This window comes from Centruroides vittatus, unplaced genomic scaffold, assembly GCF_030686945.1.
Source record: "Centruroides vittatus isolate TY-2023 unplaced genomic scaffold, ASM3068694v2 contig_417, whole genome shotgun sequence".
Lineage (NCBI taxonomy): Eukaryota > Metazoa > Arthropoda > Arachnida > Scorpiones > Buthidae > Centruroides > Centruroides vittatus.
In genome coordinates, this window is record NW_027122227.1 from 1,559,775 (window position 1) to 1,581,007 (window position 21,233).

Genomic DNA, 21,233 nt, shown 5'->3' on the forward strand with positions numbered 1-21,233 from the left:
ACCAGTGTCTTACGCATTTGCTGGCCGCGCAGGGATTACACAAACTAACTTGTAATTATTAACAGTAATTCACATAATACAGTATTATCTTTACGGAGTTTAGACTTCTTTTCTTTGTTTTAATTTGAAAAAATATATATATTAAAAATGGAGAAATACTAGTTGAAGATTTATTTCTCTTCTTATCATTCATATAGTGTAGATTTTGCAGACAGACAATTGTATAAAACTAATCAATATTCCGAATACGAAGCTTCCTTTGCAAAAAAAATTTTTCTATAAATATTTAGTTTTGCTTCATAGACACAGAAGATAAGTGACCTTGGCCTAATAACTTCCAGAAGAGGAAAAGAAGAAAGTGTGACATAGAAATATGTCTCTGTCAAGGAAAACAAAGACTTCTAACAGTCAATAAAGAAAGCCGAAATTTTAACTACTTTCTCCTAAAACATAAAAAGAGCCAATTATTATTTCAATTATCACCACATGTTCCCCAAAACGAAATGATAATTAAATTTATGAAATTCTTAAAAATAAAAATAAAAATAAAAACGTGTTGACCATCAGAGATGACTAATGCAAGATTTTAAAAATTTTAAATAATTAAATACAAACCTCTGAACAACGGCCATTGGAGGGAACGTGAAAATGGCCGTTGTTTTATCCCTGAATAATTTTCGAATTCGTAATTGTCCGGGATCGATCATAATAACAATTAAGTCGTGATTAAACAAGAAACATTTTAAAAAACAACACTGTGTAATCAATCAGATCGATTACGTCATTCTAAAGTATCGAGTTTTCAATGAGATGGCGATTTTTTTTTGCCGAGGAAAAGACTTGATTTTATAAGAAAGATATGTAAAAATTTAAACAATAATCAATCGTATCAAATTTCAGCAAAAATTTCCTTTATGTAGAGTTAATGACGGGTTACTTTGTCCTTGATTTTAACAAGGTGTGTCCAAAATGGTAAAACATACTTTCAATAATAAAAAAATTATTATATATTGAGGAGCAAAGTTGAAATAACGTCCTTCGTTTTCGTCCTTGATATCTTACGTATCGCTCTGGTAAGTAATGCAACACTACACAATAAGAAACAATAGTTAAGGCGGTGTCTGTCTACGAACAAAATTTATCCTTGCACATTTTTACGATCTCCTCCCACTTATCTTGATTTATTTCGATTATTTTTTGAAAAACGGAATTTATAAGTGTCTCTCTCTCTTCCCCCCTCGTCTTTTAATAAGTCTTAAATATCGAAAACGGCAATTAAAAATCGAGAGAGCGTAAGAAGAAAAAGGATACTGTTAGTTGTGACCCGGTCAGTAGTAGAGGATGTATAAACACTTCACACATCCTCCACGCTAGACAGGATATTTATAAGAGAGGTTCCTTTATCCCTTAATGTACAATAAGGCTCTGTTGAGGAATCTGAATGGTTGCGAAATTTTTAAAAAGTACGCTACTCAGAAAAGATTGAACCTTACCGGTATTCTGGTATACGAAAAACACGGAGGATTTAATGAACGCCTCACTTTTTCGAATGACTCATGTCGAGCGTGTATACCTCTCTCTTGGCATATTTATGACATACTAAAACACCACGATATCGCTTTATATCTTCTACTACACGCTACTGACACGTTGGCGGTTGGCCACTTAATTATTTATCTGCAAATTTTTCTTTCTTTTTTTTAAAGTATCGAAAACGGCAGAATAAAGCGAAAAAAAAGAGAGGATATTTTTGAAAAATATTTGCTATTACGCGCAATATTATCGTTAAAAACGGACAATGATATCTTTTGATCTTCGGTAAAAAGTTTTCTAAAGATCTCATAACACGCACATACCAACCAAGGCCAAGTAATGGCAAGTGGAACGGCCTTCGTTGTATGACATGTCAGTCTTCTAGAATGATGACGCTTGTCTTACGAGATAAATAGATACCGCTGTTCCGTCAACCACCTGTTCCAAAAATCCTATACGCATGCGTGGGTTTAATGACAATGTTAAGAATCGGAAACGAAGCGCAATACTGTGACAAGTCGGAAATGACAGGGCAAATTAATGTTTTGTGTAGCTTCTAATTTCTTTTGGGTTGTATAGATTTTTTTCGCATAAATTTCTGCGATTCTTGTACCCAATTTAAAAAAAAAATTTAAATTAACCAATCGGCTAGTTGGATAATACGGAAGAGGGAAAATTAAAATTTAATAAGCGTTACTCGATATTCGTCGGTTCCAGAATTAAATCCGTTGCCAGACGGTCCACGTTATACTTTACAATCGATCAGGATTTTCACCCTTGCAAATTAAACTCAACTATGACTCAACAAGAGAACATATTTTTAGTCAGGACTTTGTAACAGAAACACGATCCGTCCAATGATAGTATCGTTTACAGTTTGACTTAAAAGATTTTTTAAATAAAAATTTCTAAAAGGAAAAAATTCCCACACAACCTCAAAAACAATAGGTTACTGTTCGTTTTTTTTAAACTCTCTGCTCGCTTTATTGGTTTAAAAAATAGCTCGCTGACAACTATGGGGTCGATAGCCCACCAAGGGGCACTGATGGGGACAATTAAACAGTAAGGTTGGTGTTTTGACGTATTTTGTACAATAGCCCACACTGTGCGGAGTATGTTACGCAAATTTTATGATGGGATATGTGGAAAAATTATGAAAGAAATTTCGTCTTCACGCCTCTTTTCTGTAAACGAGTATACGTTTCATAAATATGGAATAAAGCACATATGTATATAGGGCCTACACCGTTTTAATTAAACAAAAGTGAACAATAAAAGGAGTCCTAATTCACGCACCGTGTGCATTGCCTAACGTGGTTGATGCGCCTACTGGGCACAATGATTTTATTACCGGGGACACTCCCAAGAATAAATTAATCCGCAGAACATCGCTAACATCTTTTTAAAAAAATAGGTGCAGTTACCTTAAAAAAAGGAGGACGCTTTTCCATTTTTAGGTATTTCTCGGAAAAACTTAACTGGAATCGAGTTACAAAACCAGCTTGGATTCGACCAGCATTTTATATAGTTTGGCAATTTTCTAACCGGTTCTCGGGTAACAAAGGAACTTTATTTGTTTATGCATAAATAACTAATGATCCCTTAATACGATACATTAATAAAATTTTACTTTTAATTTTAAACAAGATACAAATTTTGAAGGATTTTTAAAGAGAACGTTAAGATTATTCTAAGCTATTTTCTTTGTTTCGGGTCTTCGAAATTAGTTTGGAGATTCATAATCCCCCTCCTCTCTCTCTCTCTCTCCCAAAATAACTTTTAACATTATTTAATATTTTAAAAAAAAGACATCCAGAATAAGATAATTTGTTAGAAACTTAACTTTATATACGCAAAGAGGAATTATTCGGGTGGCATTCGCATTAAAATCAATTATTCTACTTTATTCTACAAATTCTTTTTCTGCAAAAATAATTGAAAGTGCAGAAAAAATTCGAAAAATTCTTTCTCCGAGATTAAATTTCGTAGAAATCTGGACAGCTGCCTGATAGATCACCTGCAACTTCCGCGTGCAGATGTTTAAGTTATCACAATTGAAAAATCATAATTTACGAGGGATCGTTAACGAATAGGCTCAACTTTCGGATGTTGAATATATTTGAAAATTCCGTTTCCATTGGTGGAGAACAGGAAGTACAAACGGTAGTCGAAAATAAACAAATGGGTTGTGCTCAAATGATACCTTATCATATTCAGTTTGCATTATCGGGTGTTGAGTGACATTAATATCCTGTGTTTAGAGCTAGAGAAAAATATTGTGTAAATACTAACTTAGTTTTTCTCTCGAGATGTCGTAAATCTTAGTTTATTGGGAATAACTTCTTTTCATATAAATAATCTTTACGATAACGAATAGATTACTTTGAGAGTTCGCGCTCTCCAAGACGATCCACCGCATCGCGTATCTGCAAAAGTTTTATCGTAAATAATACTATTTACGATTTCAAAAAGGTAAGAATACTTGTTTCCCACGCGAAACGGAAAAGCAAACAATTTGTTACCGAGAGGGATAATTAGTATTAAGGAGGAACCCTCTTCCTGCCACTTTATTAATGAGGCATTCTGCAGCAGTTGGGGTTTCCGGACCGAAGAATCCCGAATTCCTCAGCTTTATAGGAATGTTTATCAAGTGGAACGCCTTAAGTGGTTTCTGAAGTATTTCTACAAAGTACGTAAAGAATACAGGGATGCAAACTGTCTATTATTAGTCAGTTGTCTTATAATAAGACATTCCTCATTTTTTCATTATATATATGTATATATATATATTCTGTTCACCTTTACACAAGGATATCTCTTCCCCGAGGAAAAACCCGAAAAACATTCTCTGGTTGTCATGATGACTTAAGGCCTACGGGGTATAAAAAGGTTCATCGCACTAAAACAACACTCACCTACCACTGAGTTATTGTTAGTCGTTAGAACAGTGATGAGATTCATCCTTCCACGTCCTCTGTATAGTCCAGTTCCAAGTGTCAACCATCCTTATGAAAACGAACTCGACAAATGTGAGAGAATTTCCCGAAACTCCACCTATTGTACATGACGTCAGGGCAATCAACAACTTTTACCCAATAGAAGTGGCGGTTGAACCCATTTTGCTTCATGGGGAAGAATTAACAGTACATGTTACACGTTCGCAAACTGAATGTCTCTCACCGGAAACTATTGTTTCAATTTTTGAATATATGCAACTTTATAAAATAATCTTTTCTTGTAAAAAATAATAATAATAAATATTTCTAGCTCGAGCGGGAGAGAGGAGTAGTAAAAAGGGATCACTAATACACAAATAGACCAAAAAAAAAAAAAAGTAGGGCCTTGTGAGGAACTAGAGTTATTCGGGAAAACAACTTTTGACCTGTGAAAAATGAGTACAACTATATCACCCAATTCAAAAATTTTCTGAACTTTTTCCTCGCCTTCTGAGAGTCTAGATCATACATCAGGATCGGACAGGTGAACTAAAGAATGTGAGGCCGTGCACTTGTACAGAGATGACCTAGAAGAAAACCGGGTACAGATAGTAGTAAAGAATGAAATCTTTCATCAAAAAGTGGCCCCCTTCTCAATTGTATAATTAACAATATCCAGGGATGTGCTCGTATATATTAAAACAAACAAAAAAAAACACAGGGACGATTAACGTAATCCAATCCTTATGCAGAGATCGACTAATAAAAAAAAAAAAATTCAATGTGGAGCAAGGTCGAGTGTAACCGGTAAGGCGCGCTCCTGAGACCATCCACCCAAAACTTAACTCCTTTCAAAAGGCCAAAGAACCTGTTTACTTAACTTCATCCTGTAATGTCCGAAACGTATACGGATGACCATAAAACGGAAGTGGAGTCATTCCGTTGTTTGTTAACCCGATGGCCTTTATCTGCAGGCAATTAAAACGAGAACCGAAGTCTGTCAATGGATCTGAAACTGAATAAATTTTCTTCGGAGAATTTTTTTTTTCTTTTCCTTCGTTTTAAGGTCGCGGCCACTATAAAGAAACGGTTAATTGCAATTACGAGAGTTTAATTAAGATGCGATCTTGAATCGTTATGATGATTAAAACTGGAATTTGTATCCTCGTGCTCCATATCTACCCTACTACATTATTCAAAAAAAGAACAGGAAGGCAGATTTCTAACGCATTGCAGAATGGAATTCCAGAATTAAATCAGTTGCTTTGTGTTCCCAAAAACAAGATCAGTAGAGATCTTGTTATTCTAGATCCATTTCTAACTTATATTCCAGAATTTTTGGTATTTACCCTAAATAGTTTTGACATCCGAGTTCAACAAGATAAATATTTTTTAAGGAATGTTTTGTGATTGTCTTTTCAATTATGCAATTTATATCTAGAAATGAATTTAACTATTGTATTCTAGACTTTCGAGATGAAGTTTACAGCTAATAAAGGTAAATGTTTAATGATTTTTAAAAAGAGTTTTTAAAAATTTTGAACAGTAAAATTTTAGAAGATAAGAGTCTAATGACCCTTGTTTAGACTACATTATAGGACATTTGTCAACTGTCAGAAAACTTGAGAAAGAATGACAAGTATTGTGCTCAACTTCACCCTTGGCGACGAAAAAAACTAGGCTGCTTTAGAATTATTGTCCGGCTGCTAGGGGCGTGGTTCTCCTGACCTCAGATCCGTGTTTAAAGGCAAGCATCCTTGGAATTTCAGATTCCAATTCTGTGATTTATACAATACATTCAAAACAGAAAGATTAGTTATACGAAAAAGCATACAGAGAAGTTCTTTTGGTATACAATTCCGCATGTAAAACACTCCTGTGGAGAAACTAGATCGTCGAGAGAGCATTTTTATGCTGTTACTCAGACATCTTAATATGCTAGGCATACAGCGATATCGGGTTCGACACCTCCACCCACCATTCTATCTCTCGCAGGTGCTTAGAACGTTGCAATAGTCATTTGACAAATCTTTTTTTTCTTTCGGGATTAATCGGTTTGAATTTTACATTAAAAAAAAACAGATATTAGATATAATATATATGAATTCTGGGGATAACAAGTTGATATAGTTACCACCCATGTAGAAATCATTAAATTTCGCTCAGTATGGAATCTTATACGTGCACCTCATTTCACGCTAGGATGGGAATATTTCTATCGCCTTTACTGAATTTTTTCTATCGTGTTTAATTGGAATTCCAGTAGATAAGGAGATTCCTAGCTTAAAATAGATTTTTTAACTAGTGGCAATCATAAATCCCTGTAAGTCTTCAGAGGAATATATATATATATATATTAACAGTAAGTTATGAAATCTGATATGAATTATCATCTTAGATAAACGAATTTGAAAATTCTTTCACGTGTATCATAAAATAGATCTTAGAATACCCGGAATTTTATCGAAATATTAAACAAAATAACTCAAGATTACGTCTTAAATAACCCTCATCAGTCATCGATAAATCAGTAAACGTATCATAATAGTTACACAGAAATACTTCTTTTTTAAACAAAACAAAACAGTGAAACAGTCATGTTTATCGCCGAAGTGACGTAGAAAATCCTTTTAACTTCGAATCTAAGACCTTCGAATGGCGGAAGAAACATATTGATAAATACATATCGATGATTGATATTTTCAAGCTACTCTACAGGAGTACTTCACATGATATCGTGTTGCATTTTAAAGCATCTTATGTAAGTCGACTTAAAGGAAAACAATCTATTATATTGTTTTTCTCACTTTAATTAAAAATAAAATGCGTGAAATTTTAAAATTAACTTGACATAAAAGGCATATTATTATGAATTGTAAGGAAAGAGTGCATGATAAATGGTGCAACGATCAAAACTAAAGAATACGGTTATGGCTGATAAAAATGAAAACGTCCTAGAAATGTTCATGATGTCAGTCTTATTTTTTTTTATAAACCCTTACTCATAATTAATATTTATGCAAGTAAATTCTGGTTTAGAAAATCTTAAAAGAAATTATACAAAAAAAGAAAGAGTTTTTTGAATAGTTTTCTCTAAATAAAAACCTGAATTTTCATCGTGAGTCTGCCTCTACAAACTTTGGTGTCAACGTCTCATTCATTACGTCATCGACGGCCTTTAGACTTTTGGATGATTCGGAAATTCAGTCTAGCAGAATGAGGTACTGAAAATTCTTTGATTTACCGTTCGAATCATATTACTGTATTTTTTACTAAATTCTATACAGTGTCAGATTTACGGTAATGTTTTTAGGAATTATAGGAGAGATGAATAACGTCACACTAGTTCTTTTGAAAAGAGGGGAAAACGCTCCACGATTGGCAATAAAAATGGCTTTCGTAAATTATTCGTTATGTATTAAGCCTACAAATAACACGGAGGAGTAACCAGCTGGTTTTCGAGCTTACTGTTTTGTAGTCAAAAAGTGGTATGGTGCATGCTACACACACTAACTACAGTATTCCTATGTTATGACTCATTGACGCACCACCTGCAGGTCGTTACCGTGGAGTTAATGAAGGAAAGTAAAACTATTTTAAACAGTCAGGCTGTTTTTAAGAACCCAATCAACTCCCGCCGATCTACTACCTTCTCTTCATTCTTCTTCGAATAAAAATAGTTTTTTAAAATATGTTATTACTCCTACGGATTAAATTCGGTAAACTGCAGAGTTTGTCCAAAATTATAAGTGTTGAAGATCATTTGTCTTTATTTACCTACCGTGGCCTCACGAAAAATGCATTTAATGAGAAATGCCTATCACAAGAATTGACTCCTGTCAGATATCCGACACTTTGACCCTGAAGTTGGCGCCGTGCTTGTCCGGATTTCGACTCCGCGCTCGTCTTTCCTGCTAGAAAGATGTGTTGAGGGTTTAGATAATCCTCCTCCCTGTCGGTCCCGGAACATCGAAACTCATCTGACTAAATATGGTCATTTAGAGAATCCTGCAACTCTCCCCTCTTTCCCCTCGTAATAAAGCCGTCCCTGCTTCTACTGGTGTAAACTTCCCTACACTAATTAGAATCGAGATAAATATCCGATACTTAGTAACGGGAGCCACGTCAACCCGGCTACTATATAAGTTGCATCCTTGCAACTATCGACAATAAGTATTCAGAGTGAATTTATAAGACATTTCTAAAACATTAACAGGAGTCGACCATTATTTTCCCCTCTACTCAGATAAAACTTTCTACTCAGGAAAGGCTGGGATAAATCCTGAGGTAAAGAGTGATAACCTTGCTCATGTTGTCTCGCGTCGCGTGACAGCATGCGTAAGAGGCGTGTCAGAGGTCAAAGGTGACGGAGGGAGGAAAAAATCCGGTTGTCGACGATGGGGTCCAAGCCGATATATCACCTGGCTGAGATCTGACGCCACTGGGGTCAAAAGGGGTCGAGCGTCGCTCTCCATCAGAACAAAAACATTTCTGAAGTCACCGATCAAAAAATAAAAAAAACCATTAAAAATCCTGCTTACGTTTGTGATTGACGATTCCTATCGTTAGCGAGGATCGACTGGCTCGTCCATTCGATGCTACCGTAGTCCTGATCACCCTGAGCGCTCGTCTCGTAACCAGAATCTTTTGTCAGTTTGCGTGCAGTTCTATTGTGTCTTTGGCTTCCATTTTTGACAGCTGCCATATCGAACAGCTTCTTTGCAACTTCCCATTCGTTGGCGTCACCGCTATCTGTATACGAACGTGACTGCTTGCGCCCGAACGTCCTAGATTGATCTCCCGTTACATCGCCAATAGGATTAGAAGAGAAACTCTTTCTTTCTCTAGTAAGGTTTCGTTGAGAGCTCCAGTGGCGATGAAGTCGACTGGACTTTGCTTCCTTGTTACTAGATTTGGACTTTCTAAAGCTCTGCCTCAGAGACGTAGCCTTTTGCCATAAATTTGAACTTTCTTTCTCTTTATGTTCATTGGAGTTCCTGTAAAAAATAAAAAACATTATTTAATATAATCCAAATTCGGTAGTGAGTTGTTAAATATTAAACACGACGGCAAAAATTATAGTTTCGAGTGATTGCAACACGATTTAATGAATCGTTATTAAAGCCAATTGAAAGTAAACAACCGTATTAATGTTCGACCTAGTTTCCATACAAAGCCGAAATTATCGCTGTATCAAGGATAACTTATCTTTAAAAATTCCTAGTTTCTAATCATTATTGACATTAGTTATTTTATCAACATGTAATTATTGCGTAGAACTTACTCTAGGCAATTCTTTGTCTTGGAAATGAAGTTAAACAGAGATACATTTGATACTTGATGATTAATTTAGTTAAGTGGAGCATTTTCAAATATTTTCATAATCACACATATATATATATCAACTCCAAATAAGATTAGATTTAGTAACATTACTTTTTCAAGGAGAATAGGTACAATATTAATATAATTGTAGAAACCTACTTACTTTATAAAATATTAAACTTAATTCCACTTTAATTTCATGTGATTAAAAGAGAGATTTTTGATAATGTCTTTATAATATTTTAAACTGGAAATATTAAATTGTTAAGAAAATAAATAGCTTCTTTGTGATCGGTATTTAAAGCGCTATTCACTCACCTTGAGGAAACAAGCTCTGTAAAGGAAGAATAGACTAGTTCCTACAACCAAACTACAAATTTGGTATTTCCAATCGACAATTTAGTTGTAGATTAGGAAATTCCAAGTGATGAAGATTGTTCTTTCAGAAAAGACTTGGTTAAAAATATTTTCGGTCGATTACCTTGTAGAGAAATGATCCGGTATTCAGTAGATCATTTGGGAGTAGTTCTTGGCGCGCGACAAAGAACCAACCATGGGCCTCACAATGGCACATATATTATATTTGTTGTTGAATTTACTTCAAATAGTTTATTAAGGAAATAGAAAGCTTGCCGTCAGTTTTTATCACGTTTATCTTATAATTAGATAAGAACTTAATTTAAATGTACAGTTTCATTTTTAATTTATTCTTTAGACGAGGAAAAATTTAGAAAATATAAAAACAATATTTATCAATTTAACAGAATTTTGTTTGTTGTATTCGGTAAAAAAATCGTTTATAAGCTTTTAAATGTTATTTTAAAAAACTTATCAGTTGATCAGACCATTCGGTTTAATCGGTATTTAATTATTAAAATTCAAGAGATGGAATCGCTAGGAAATCTTTTATACAATAGGAGGAGGAGATTGTCGTGCGTTTACGATTTTAATGAGGCCTCATCGCATTACACCTGGTCCCAAAACTGATTAGTTATAGGTGGGTCTTCCAATGATAAGTCGGTAAAGGCATTATTCTTTGTTATCTGAAATTTGTTTAGCTTTAGCCAATCTCTTTTTTCCCTACATTCCAATTCCCCGTTGTCCAGCAGATTGTTAGCAATCCAGTCAAACCGTTCTCTATCTAAGCTATCAGTAAACAAAGCAAGGCACGTGAATGTAACGCCCCAAACGCCAGATGTCCCACTGTGCCCTTAGGCAAAGGTAGTTTGGTTCCAAGTGCCTCCAATCCCGGTATGCAGGGTATGTGAAGAGGCCCACTAGTCTATCGAGTGTTTGTCAAACAACGACACCTTGCGACCAGACAGCGAATTAGAGGGCTGATGCCAAGGTCGTCTAAGTTAACAACCATCTGCCGTATTTTCTATTTTATGGTCTACGCCGGACCATGCGATTAAATCTACAGACTTTCTACTCTCCAATCTAATCGTTTAAAACCCTCTATAAAGTGATTAATAATTAAGAAATAACTTTTTTATTTGAGGTTGTAATTTACTTTCATATCGAATATTCGAATATACTGTACAACTCTTATTCTTTTCTTTATTGGATCCTATGGCGTTTTGCATGCCTAGCATACCTGGAGCTTAACTTTTACTATGAAAAATAGCATCAGGATAACAATAAGGGATTATTGGATAGCTGCCCTTTGCCATACTGTGTCACAAATGCCATTAAGTTAAGCTCCATAAATACACTAAAGGGACATTACGAGTCATCACCTTTAAAAAAAGATTATATCCTGATTGCGTTTTGCTTTAAAAAATGGTATTTATCACCATTCTTTACGCAACCTCGCCATTGTGAGATTCTTTAGTGGGCTTTTACAACGTTCTACCAACCGAATTGAGGGATAAAAATCCGCAAATTCCGAAGTTAGTAGGGACCACCTGTACAACAATACAATGTAATTTCACATTTTCAAAACAAACATATAAAGATAGCGTATATTGTCGTGTTTCGCAATGCGACTCCGGAGTTCAAATATCTGTAAATTGTCACACGATACATGCCTGCATTAAATAAGATAGAGTAAGGAAGCGAATAACAACCATTCATCTTACATCATTCTTTTGCAGATTTTGCCTCAAGATATTATTACGAATGAATGATACCAGTTGACCTCTTATGCGTGCTATGTTTGTACTTAATCATAATATTTATGTATCCTACAATACAATGCACTGATATATACATCAGACTTAAATAAAAAAAACAGAAGGAAATTTTATTAACCTTTCATGTTTAAACTTCTTTTGATGAATAATTATATGATTATATGAACAAACTCATTATGACTTTATTTATAATGACTTACTGAAAACATTCTCGTAAATATCAGAAAGTAATGGATTAATTATCGAGTTTGAAAAAATTTGTATACGGATATAACATGGAGACAATCGAAGATCAAAACCTTAATGCTTAGATTCTTAGTATCAATTTGTAAGTCATAAAGAACACAATTTATGCCCGACATTTTAAAACGTGTAAGCTTCTATTCTACTTCTATACAATGAGGACATTCCTTCTCGGCAGGGTCACTGTCAACCATAGCAAATTTTATGAGTTTAGGTCATTGAGATCCTTTCTCAAAATAAAGAATTTTAAAAATGAAACGATACCTCAAAGGTATAAAGCTTAAAGAAATGCATACCACCCGTTCGGGGTACGTTGCCTGAAGTCAACTATCGGCCTTGTCCTGTCTCTTATTTGTCACGGGGAAACCTCGTACAAAGGGCGCTTTCACTGCATCCCCGACCTTGGCACCCAATGGGGCTGAAACTATCAAGGTCGGGATTCTTCTTCCGCTTTGAACTACCTTTAGAATGGTTTTGTTTGCCGAATAAAATTAAAATAAATTTCATCTCGTTTGTTAATTTTTAATTTTTTTTTCTTTTTTTTTAAAATCTAGTTTCTTTAAACGGATTGTGATGAAAAAATAAAAAGTTCGTTTCCCTTTTATGGCAGCGATCCAAAAATTTATAGCCAGGTGCGCTGTTTGGTTATCTCAGGTGTGTGTTATCATCCCGGTCGATCGTTATACATAATTTTAATCGTAACAGATACAAAGAACGATTCTTATATAGCTTTCATAGAAACATATGCAAGGAAAATTTACAATGTAACGCAATTCCATTTACCATTTAAATGTCATATTTAAAAAATATCGTGTGAAGGATTATGTAAATTAATACCTGAATTGTTTTCTAAAGCAGTAAATGTTTACACAAAAAGTTCTCTCGTCACGCTACACCAAAGTCGAGATGATCTTCGGCGCCAAAAAGACGTCACCAAAAAGGGGACGATACTAAACGGAAACACATCGCTCAGAGAAACACCTGTGGCTATATATAATTATCTGGGGTCTGTTAGGGGCAGGCGGTCTCCTAAAACTAAGTCCCAATCATCATTTAACGTAATAAACATAAAAAATTATCTCTTCTCTAATTAAACTGGAGCGCAGAGGATCTTTTGAAAATGCTCCTTACAAAGAGGTGCCCGGAATTCTCTACAAGTCAAGTTTATGATAATTACCAGAGGAGTCTTTCTATTATGGGATCGGGTCACACCTGAATTAACTTCAACAGGATAAATGTGTAATAAAATATAACTTACCGGTAAGATCCATGCCAGTCTGATGGGCACCCTAAATATGAGGCAATCTCAGCCAACGAGAAACCCTCATGTGGACTGTTCCCACTCGGTTGAGGGGTGAATTAAACAGGAATGAAAATGGAAGAAGGGGATATTTGAATGTTTATCCTTTGTTTTGACAGGTAGTGGGAGATTTTAAGCACCCCCAAAAAAAACGAGTTTAGAACGTAATCTCTTGGATTTTATTCTTTAACACTTCAATTTTATCGCGATTAATTTTATATATTGTAAAGTAATAAAAAGCGAGTTGCACCTTAACATACGACATAGAATAACGCATTAAGAGAGCTTTTAAAAGCCGAAGCAATAGAGCAAAAATAGAGTAAATGCTCTTGATTACAGCGAGTCTTGTTAAAATTACAACTGTAAAAGCGTTTCTAGGCCCTAAATTTAAGCTCCTCTACTAAAAATACTTTCGTGTACGAAAAGTAATGCACCCGTGATGATGGGTATATTACTTTTCTTACATAAAAACCCGTTTTATTGACAAGTTACATAATCAGGCAGTAGTGGTGCTTGAAGGAATAATTTCCCTCTTATCTGTTCGGAGGACATAACTCCAGCACTAAATGGGATTCAGCGAAAACAAAAACGTCCCCACGCGTGGCAGAACTGAGTACCATCTGGTGTTGAAATTCTTTTCTATATTCCATATTTAAATATTTAATCTCTGAAATTTTATATTTCAGATGCATTCGAATATCTTTATTCGGGCGAATGGATGTAATTTGAAACGTCCAGCAGAAGGCGTTGCTAAGACAGGAACGACCTCAATGGAATGCAGTCCATTGCCATGTGTTTAGTAGGCTATAGACTCCATGCTGGTCACTACGATAAAAATAGATCTTGAAAATTCCGTTGCAAGAATCATAATAGATTCTGGAAAAAATGCTGCACTATCCCTATCAAGTGATTTTACATAAAAATATATTACAGTTTCTGGAAACGCCCAAATACCATAATCTATCTTTTAATCTACACCTGGAACCAAGCCTTAAAAATCTTCTTTCCAGGTGTATAATAAAAATGCTTAAACGATTATGTGCCCGTATATAATGAAAACTACATAAACTTATTATAAAAAATTTACAGTTGAAGGTCTTCTATGCAAAAAGAACTAATGTACGGCACATCTACTTATATAATATATAAACATAAGCATATGATTTCGAGAAAAATAAGTTGTCGGTTCGAATTTCATAATGGAACCCTACGCTAAAAATATCTAAAGCGATTAAATCAACAAACGGCAACGATGCAATGTAATTTGCATAACATCTCTGTTCACTAGAAAAAAACCGAAATAATTGACTCATACATTCACAATTCAGACAGTTATGTTAATATATACAGTTGGGATTTATCCAGAATTATTATTTCTGGCGTAGGAGTATCCGGACCGGTCCGAACAACCCTTCGACCTTCCACATCCCTACATTAAACCAGTTTCGGTCAGGTTATCTATTCTCACTTAATTTCCAGGAAATAAATCAAACATAATTTCATTTATACAAAAGAATATAAATGAACTAAAATTTGTTTCTAGTTTAATTCGGTTTTTAGGACTAAATAAAAGTAACAATGATATCACCTCTTTAACTCGCAACTCGTTTCGAGCAACAGAGACAGCAGACACCTTCAAAGAACTGTATCTTATTTAAGATTCCACTCTCCTAAGTGTGTTTACTTTATGTCTTATTTACTCAAGGAAGCTTTAAAAGTACCAAAAACTATTTATTCATTCAAAGAGGTGTTGTAGTGCACTTTAAATTTTCGATGAGCAAGGGTTGTTGATGCTTCCTTACAAGCCACTTAACACATAAGGCAAAGTTCCTCTTTGTCTGGCTTTAGATACAGTATAATATATTAAACGATAACAAGGCAGATTTTTAATAAACCAAGATGTAATTTACGAGAAAGTTCCTGATCGGATTCAATTAATAACTTCATAAAAACTGATAGATACTTTTACTAGCCGGACCTCCTACAAGTGAACGACCTGTACGAATCAAAGGTCAGTCTGACAAGACTTCAAAATCCTGTTCTTTTTAGTGATTTACGTCTTAACACGGAGAAAGGTTAAGACATCTAACAGCTGTTTATAAACAATTAATGTCGTCAAAGACGTCCTGTGCATTCGATTGATTTACGATGTAGCCCAACTCCTCGTCAAGAATCTTAAATCTGGAACTACCATAAATCATGTTGAAGCAATATCAATCGAAGATACTTATTTTGCCAATCTTTTGCAAAAAAAGAAGTTTCTAAGAACGAGAGAATTACAAGACAAATCGAACTTGTAATTCCTGGAAAGGCAACGAACTGAAGACGACTTTTCTGAAAGAGTACACAACTCGGATTTCGCGTGTTTTTAAATCTACATTTATCACGTAAATCGTGAATACTATACAAAAGTCAACAAAGTGAAGTTCTCAAAGGGTCTATTGTCCTATTTTCAACAGAGGGAGTGTGATTTACAATTGTTTCCTCATCATTTCGTGTTATGGTAATCAAGTACAAACGAGGGGCATCTCCAAAATTCCGTTCCGCGAATGTTTACGAGTTTGGGTAAGCGGATCACGTGTTGAAAGGCTCCACCCAACTATCCATACGGGACACGCGTGTGCCACATGTAGCAAGTACATTCGATGTGGGATGTTTTATACCCACGATAAGGGATTTCCCCCTAAATTATTTAATTCCCACGCATTAAAAAACTCGCCAACATTTTTTTTTCTATTACTTGGAAGTATTTTAACGTTTGTATACAAGGGCACACTAATGATAGTTTTCTTTCTACCCATATACCACTTTCAAACGAAGACACGGACATTAGTATTGATGCCTTCTATTGTCTGTTGAGTTCCCTGAAGGGCTGAAAACCGAACCGGCGTCGCATAGACTATGACGTAACTAAATTCCACATCTCTGCTCTTAAGTGGGAAAGAATTTTTTCCCCATGAATTCCATCGAAACCTGGCGTCAGATAATCCCCAGTTTAGTTTACTTTCTGAGAAGCTGAAGCTGAGTTTTTGTCTACGTTTGCAAAGAATCGAAACATCTTTCATTATAGCTTTTAGTCGTTTCTAATTGCCTTTGTAATTATACTGCAGCGATCATAGTCTGAGTAGTTACGTGACAAATTAAGGAGTAGATGTCTGCAGTGATAAGATGCCACTCTTCTAACTTTCTATTTTTATAAAGAAAACTTTAAAAATACACTCGAGTGGTTACGTGACTCTGCAACTAATAATTTGCAACTATTTTAATTCTGAAATTCGAATTGGAAGCTACTAAATTAAACCAAGTCGTTTCGGTATTTTAATTATATTCGAATTTATAAATGCGGGCGATAAACAAAAGAAATAGCGAAAATTCTTTTCTTCTGTTAAAAGTATAATTTACTGTGTCATTTATATATAAAAAGAAAAAAAAAACCTTGCATCACTACGAGGAATTTTCCTTATTGTAGCTGTATTTTTCCTCTCGTGGCGTAATAAATTTTTCTAAATGTATCTCACAAGTTACTAAATACGTATAATTAATATTTATGACTAGAAAATTATTGGCAGTTTGTCGTTTCAAAATGACAAATTTATTAATATACTTAATGAAATAATAATAATGAATTTCATTAACAGATGTCGCTACAGGTTCGGAAGGAGTAGAACTATATTATATGCTTGGGGGACCTTTGGTTTAGACTTTATGCCACCGTTTCCAATATAAAGGTACGGAAAGTTGTCATGCGAGCTTCTAAACTACGAAATTTCGGCACAGTTTTTTCTATTAAAATACTCATTTTTATAATCACAATAGGCTTTTATCGACTAATTAGGCCAACTTGTAATTTTCTTATTTATCCTACTTTATAATGTTATCAATTTCTCGTCAGTATCTAAATATAAAAATAAAATAATAATTTAATCTATATATTAAAAATTTAATTAACACGTAAGTTTCCGACACGAGAATTTAGTACGAACGTAAAGGAAATCTCGTACGAGAAGAATAATTATTTTAGCTTGAAATTTGGCGAAATTTTCCAAAAATAAAGTACCCCATTCAACATCACGTGAGCCAGAAACCATTAAATGCAGGGCGGACCACTTTCGTCTTCACGAAAGCATCATTTAACCCAAATCAATCTGGAAAAGTGCTGAAGGGGTTGAAGCGTGTATCCCGACACCAATCACGTGACTCCCGCTTAGGTCACACGTGAGTCGGGTCAAGGAGCAACGATCCGGGGTTTTATTGCCCGAATAAAATTTTAACCATTACAAGTATAATTTTTAATACGAAAACAAAAGAAGAGAGAAATATGTAGGACTGTGCAATTTTTTGAAATTATAAAATGCGGAAGTATCGGTATTAAACACGCCATAAACAAACATCACGTAGATTTTATTGTCGAAAAATATGGAAGGAAAAAAAAAATAAATAATAATAATAATAATAATGATATTCCGTGTTCCAAGAGTCGAGATTTTTGTTTATAACATCGTTGCTGTACGGAATGCAATGATTAAGTAATACCATCAGCCATTCAACTCCCACCGAAGTGGCTTCCAGCTCCAGAGCAACTTCACTACTTGAAGGTCGACAATTCCCTAAGGCCATCGACCAATAGCTAGAACATTTAAATGTGACGTAATGTTATTATTCCCTTCGATTTAAAAAATGAAGAAGGGGGAGGGAAATTCGAAAGTATAAGTGTATATTTATTAATACACAAGTTTAGAGTCGTTGGGTAGAAGCAAAGCACGGTCGTGTGGCAGGCACTTCATACAATAATCGCTAATTATCTGAACAATGATTAAATCACGTCACAATAGATTCTAGTAATATTTCACAAGTTCTTTTGTCTGATATTCTCCTTTTCAACGAACAAAGTGAATGCGTATGTATGTATATACGTATTTTATCTTCCGAAAAACTCCATTTGTCATGAATCAAATGGGAGACGGACGTAATTATTTTGTTGTGAAGGACGACTGGTTGATTTCTTACATTTACTGAGTAAATCCACGTTGAAATATAGTTTTTATGCTGTTCTAAATAGACTATTTCAAAATAATTATAGTAATGGATTTTCTTATGAAGTGGATAATTTTAAAAGTTATCCATTTCTCCAGAAAGGTATCCATTACCGAAGAAAATTATCTATTACTATAGTTATTATTTTTAAAAATTATTTATTATCAAAGTAATAGATAACTTTTAACGTTAAATATCTTATTGTTGAATAAATAGAGTAATGGATTACTTAAGTATGGCACTCCTATAATCATTATGCAAAAGATAATCCAGATTACATTACCTCGCGTTTTCCCCCCTCTTCCTACTAAAAAATAAAATAAAAATAATTTCAAGCTTCATTCAAATTTACGTATAAAGGAAAAAAAAAAAGAAAATGTAATGAAGCATCTCTAGAATTTTTAAATTAAAATATGCACAAATCGGTACGTTATTTAGCATAAACCAATTTATGCTGTAGAAGTAACTGGATCGAAATGATTGATTACACGAATTTAACCCCCATCCGAACAATTTTCATATTATGTTAATTATAATTTAGATAAATGTCGAGTAATTATTTTAATCATTAAATTGTTAATTAATAAAAATCTCGTTTGCTTATTTGTCGTTAACCTTTCATCGTATCGACTGATCTTTTCCTCCCCCCTTTATGTATGCCTATTAAAAGAGAACTTATTATTGTTGCTGTTATTGTTATTGTTATTATTATTATTTTTTTAAAAAATATGCGAATTTTTTCTGATTTTTAATTCTTCCAGGATGGTTTTTTAAATGCTCCTTTTTTGTTTCTGTTCATAAATTTAACGTAGAAAAAACTCTCTGCTTGAATCTGAAGCGAAACAGACTTCGATGACCCCTTCAGGTTACAAGTCTAGTGAATCTAAAACGTGGGAAAGAATTTTTTTTGTGTACATTTTTTTTTCTTCGTCTCGTCCTCTTCGATTCTCAAGGACGTTTTACTTATTCATTAAAGGTTCATTTAAATAAAATGAGGATAAAGCAAATTAGAAAGAAGATGCAAATTTCGACACGCGCAATCATTCATTAATCCAAAATTTACGGGTTAAGAAAAGGAGAGGGAAGAATATCATCAATACAAGAAGAGTTGTATCCCGACTTCGGGAGCCGAAAAAAAGGGGGGAAAGAGGTGAGGTCCTATCGTCAAGTGCCATCTAACGGCGATAAATGAAATTGCTGAGAAATTTGATTATAAGTTGTTGCTTCATCCCTTTCCATATTTCTTCTTTAAAGCTGTAAATCACACGGCGTTGACAGCTATCTTTATGATTGTATAAATAGAGGGGAATTTAGGGGATGCTTCAAAATCGTTATCGAACCCATTCACGTTAAGTCACGTGCGAGACGAGAAGTAGTCAAGATTGATACATAGATTGCCGTAACTGTCACGGTTTATAGCGACTCACCCCTTAAGGGGGTCGATGGACCCCATTGGGCGTACCATAAATCACCGGGGAGTCGAGATGCGATTGGTAGGAACCCCTAAACACGAATACATTATAGATAATAATGTTAACTTCTTATCCGACTTCAACAAACAATTCATCAAGTACATCAAGTACGAAAAAACTTGCCCTCATCTGATAAGAAACTGAGCTTCGCTTAACAATGAACTGAAAATCTTATTCAAAAAAATGAAGTGGAATTTATTTTAAGCGTTTCCTTCTTCCAAATAATATTGGGCACGTCGGTTTGATTATCCGTAAACTACTTTCCCTACACGTGGGGCCTTCTTCCTCATCCAATTTATTCATTTCATTCGAGTTGTCGGTTGTGTGTTACCATTTAAACTCACGTGTAATACTTAGCTCTTCCATTTTTCTATAGATTAACACTAAAATACTCCCATCACAATATATATATATTTTTTATTGTTATCTTTACTTGAATCAGTCCGTCGGGTTCCGCCCAACCTGGAAGGAACTATTAACTAATTTAGAGGGCTAATGTTGGTTAGTGTAATAACCCTTTCCACATGTAAAAAACACAAGACTTACCAACGGAAAGACATCATTTCCTGTTTAATGCTCTTGTGAGGTCGAATGTAACTAAAACACCTGGATGAATCTTTAACTGTTGGTGCAGGCATCTTGGATTTATAGAAACCATACAAGCCACGGGGTCGAAGGAAAGACCTTTACCCCATCTACTGACATAGTAGAAGAGCTAGAACGGCAACTGGTCTGGGCTCATCCTCAATGCTGATTGGTCAATGTATCACCATGGAAACAAGAGGACTCATAATATCAAGATTTTGTTTATTTAGAATTGTGATTACCCTAAAAAACAAGGTGTCTCCCTGTTTTACTGACTTTAATGCTGATTTACGGTTAAATAAAACAAAATAATAATTCAACTTAATTCCAGAGCAAAGAGAGAAGTAGAAATTCCTGACGAGTCACCTCTAACTTAAGGATTGTTTTGAGGTTTATGTTTCAAGTCGAGCGTAAAATAATTCATCTAACACAGAAGTTATTTTCGTTTTTTATCTTGGAAGATGTCATAAGGATCCTCTTTCTTTCCTTTTTTTTTTAGTAGAGACGAAGACAGTGCATTGGGGTCCTATGGGTTAACGGGGCCTCATACCTGTTAGACCAGCAAAGCGAAGCTCACGTGCAAGCAGAAAGTTAATTGGATTAGTAAAGAAATTTGTTGACGTTTAAAAGCATCCATATATCATAAAATATTCTAAAGAAACTTAAATTT

At 34.5% G+C, this 21,233-nt stretch overlaps 1 protein-coding gene across 1 annotated transcript in view; it reads right to left on the reverse strand.

The window, feature by feature from the left end:
• LOC136976693 (protein Shroom3-like) overlaps positions 1–20,739 on the reverse strand; it is a 51,039-nt gene extending 30,300 nt beyond the window's left edge. The window contains 2 exon segments of the mRNA XM_067272057.1: positions 9,011–9,466; positions 20,525–20,739. Coding sequence (XP_067128158.1) covers positions 9,011–9,466; positions 20,525–20,616 — 548 coding nt within the window. The 5' untranslated portion in view covers positions 20,617–20,739.
• Positions 20,740–21,233: the final 494 nt, after the last annotated feature.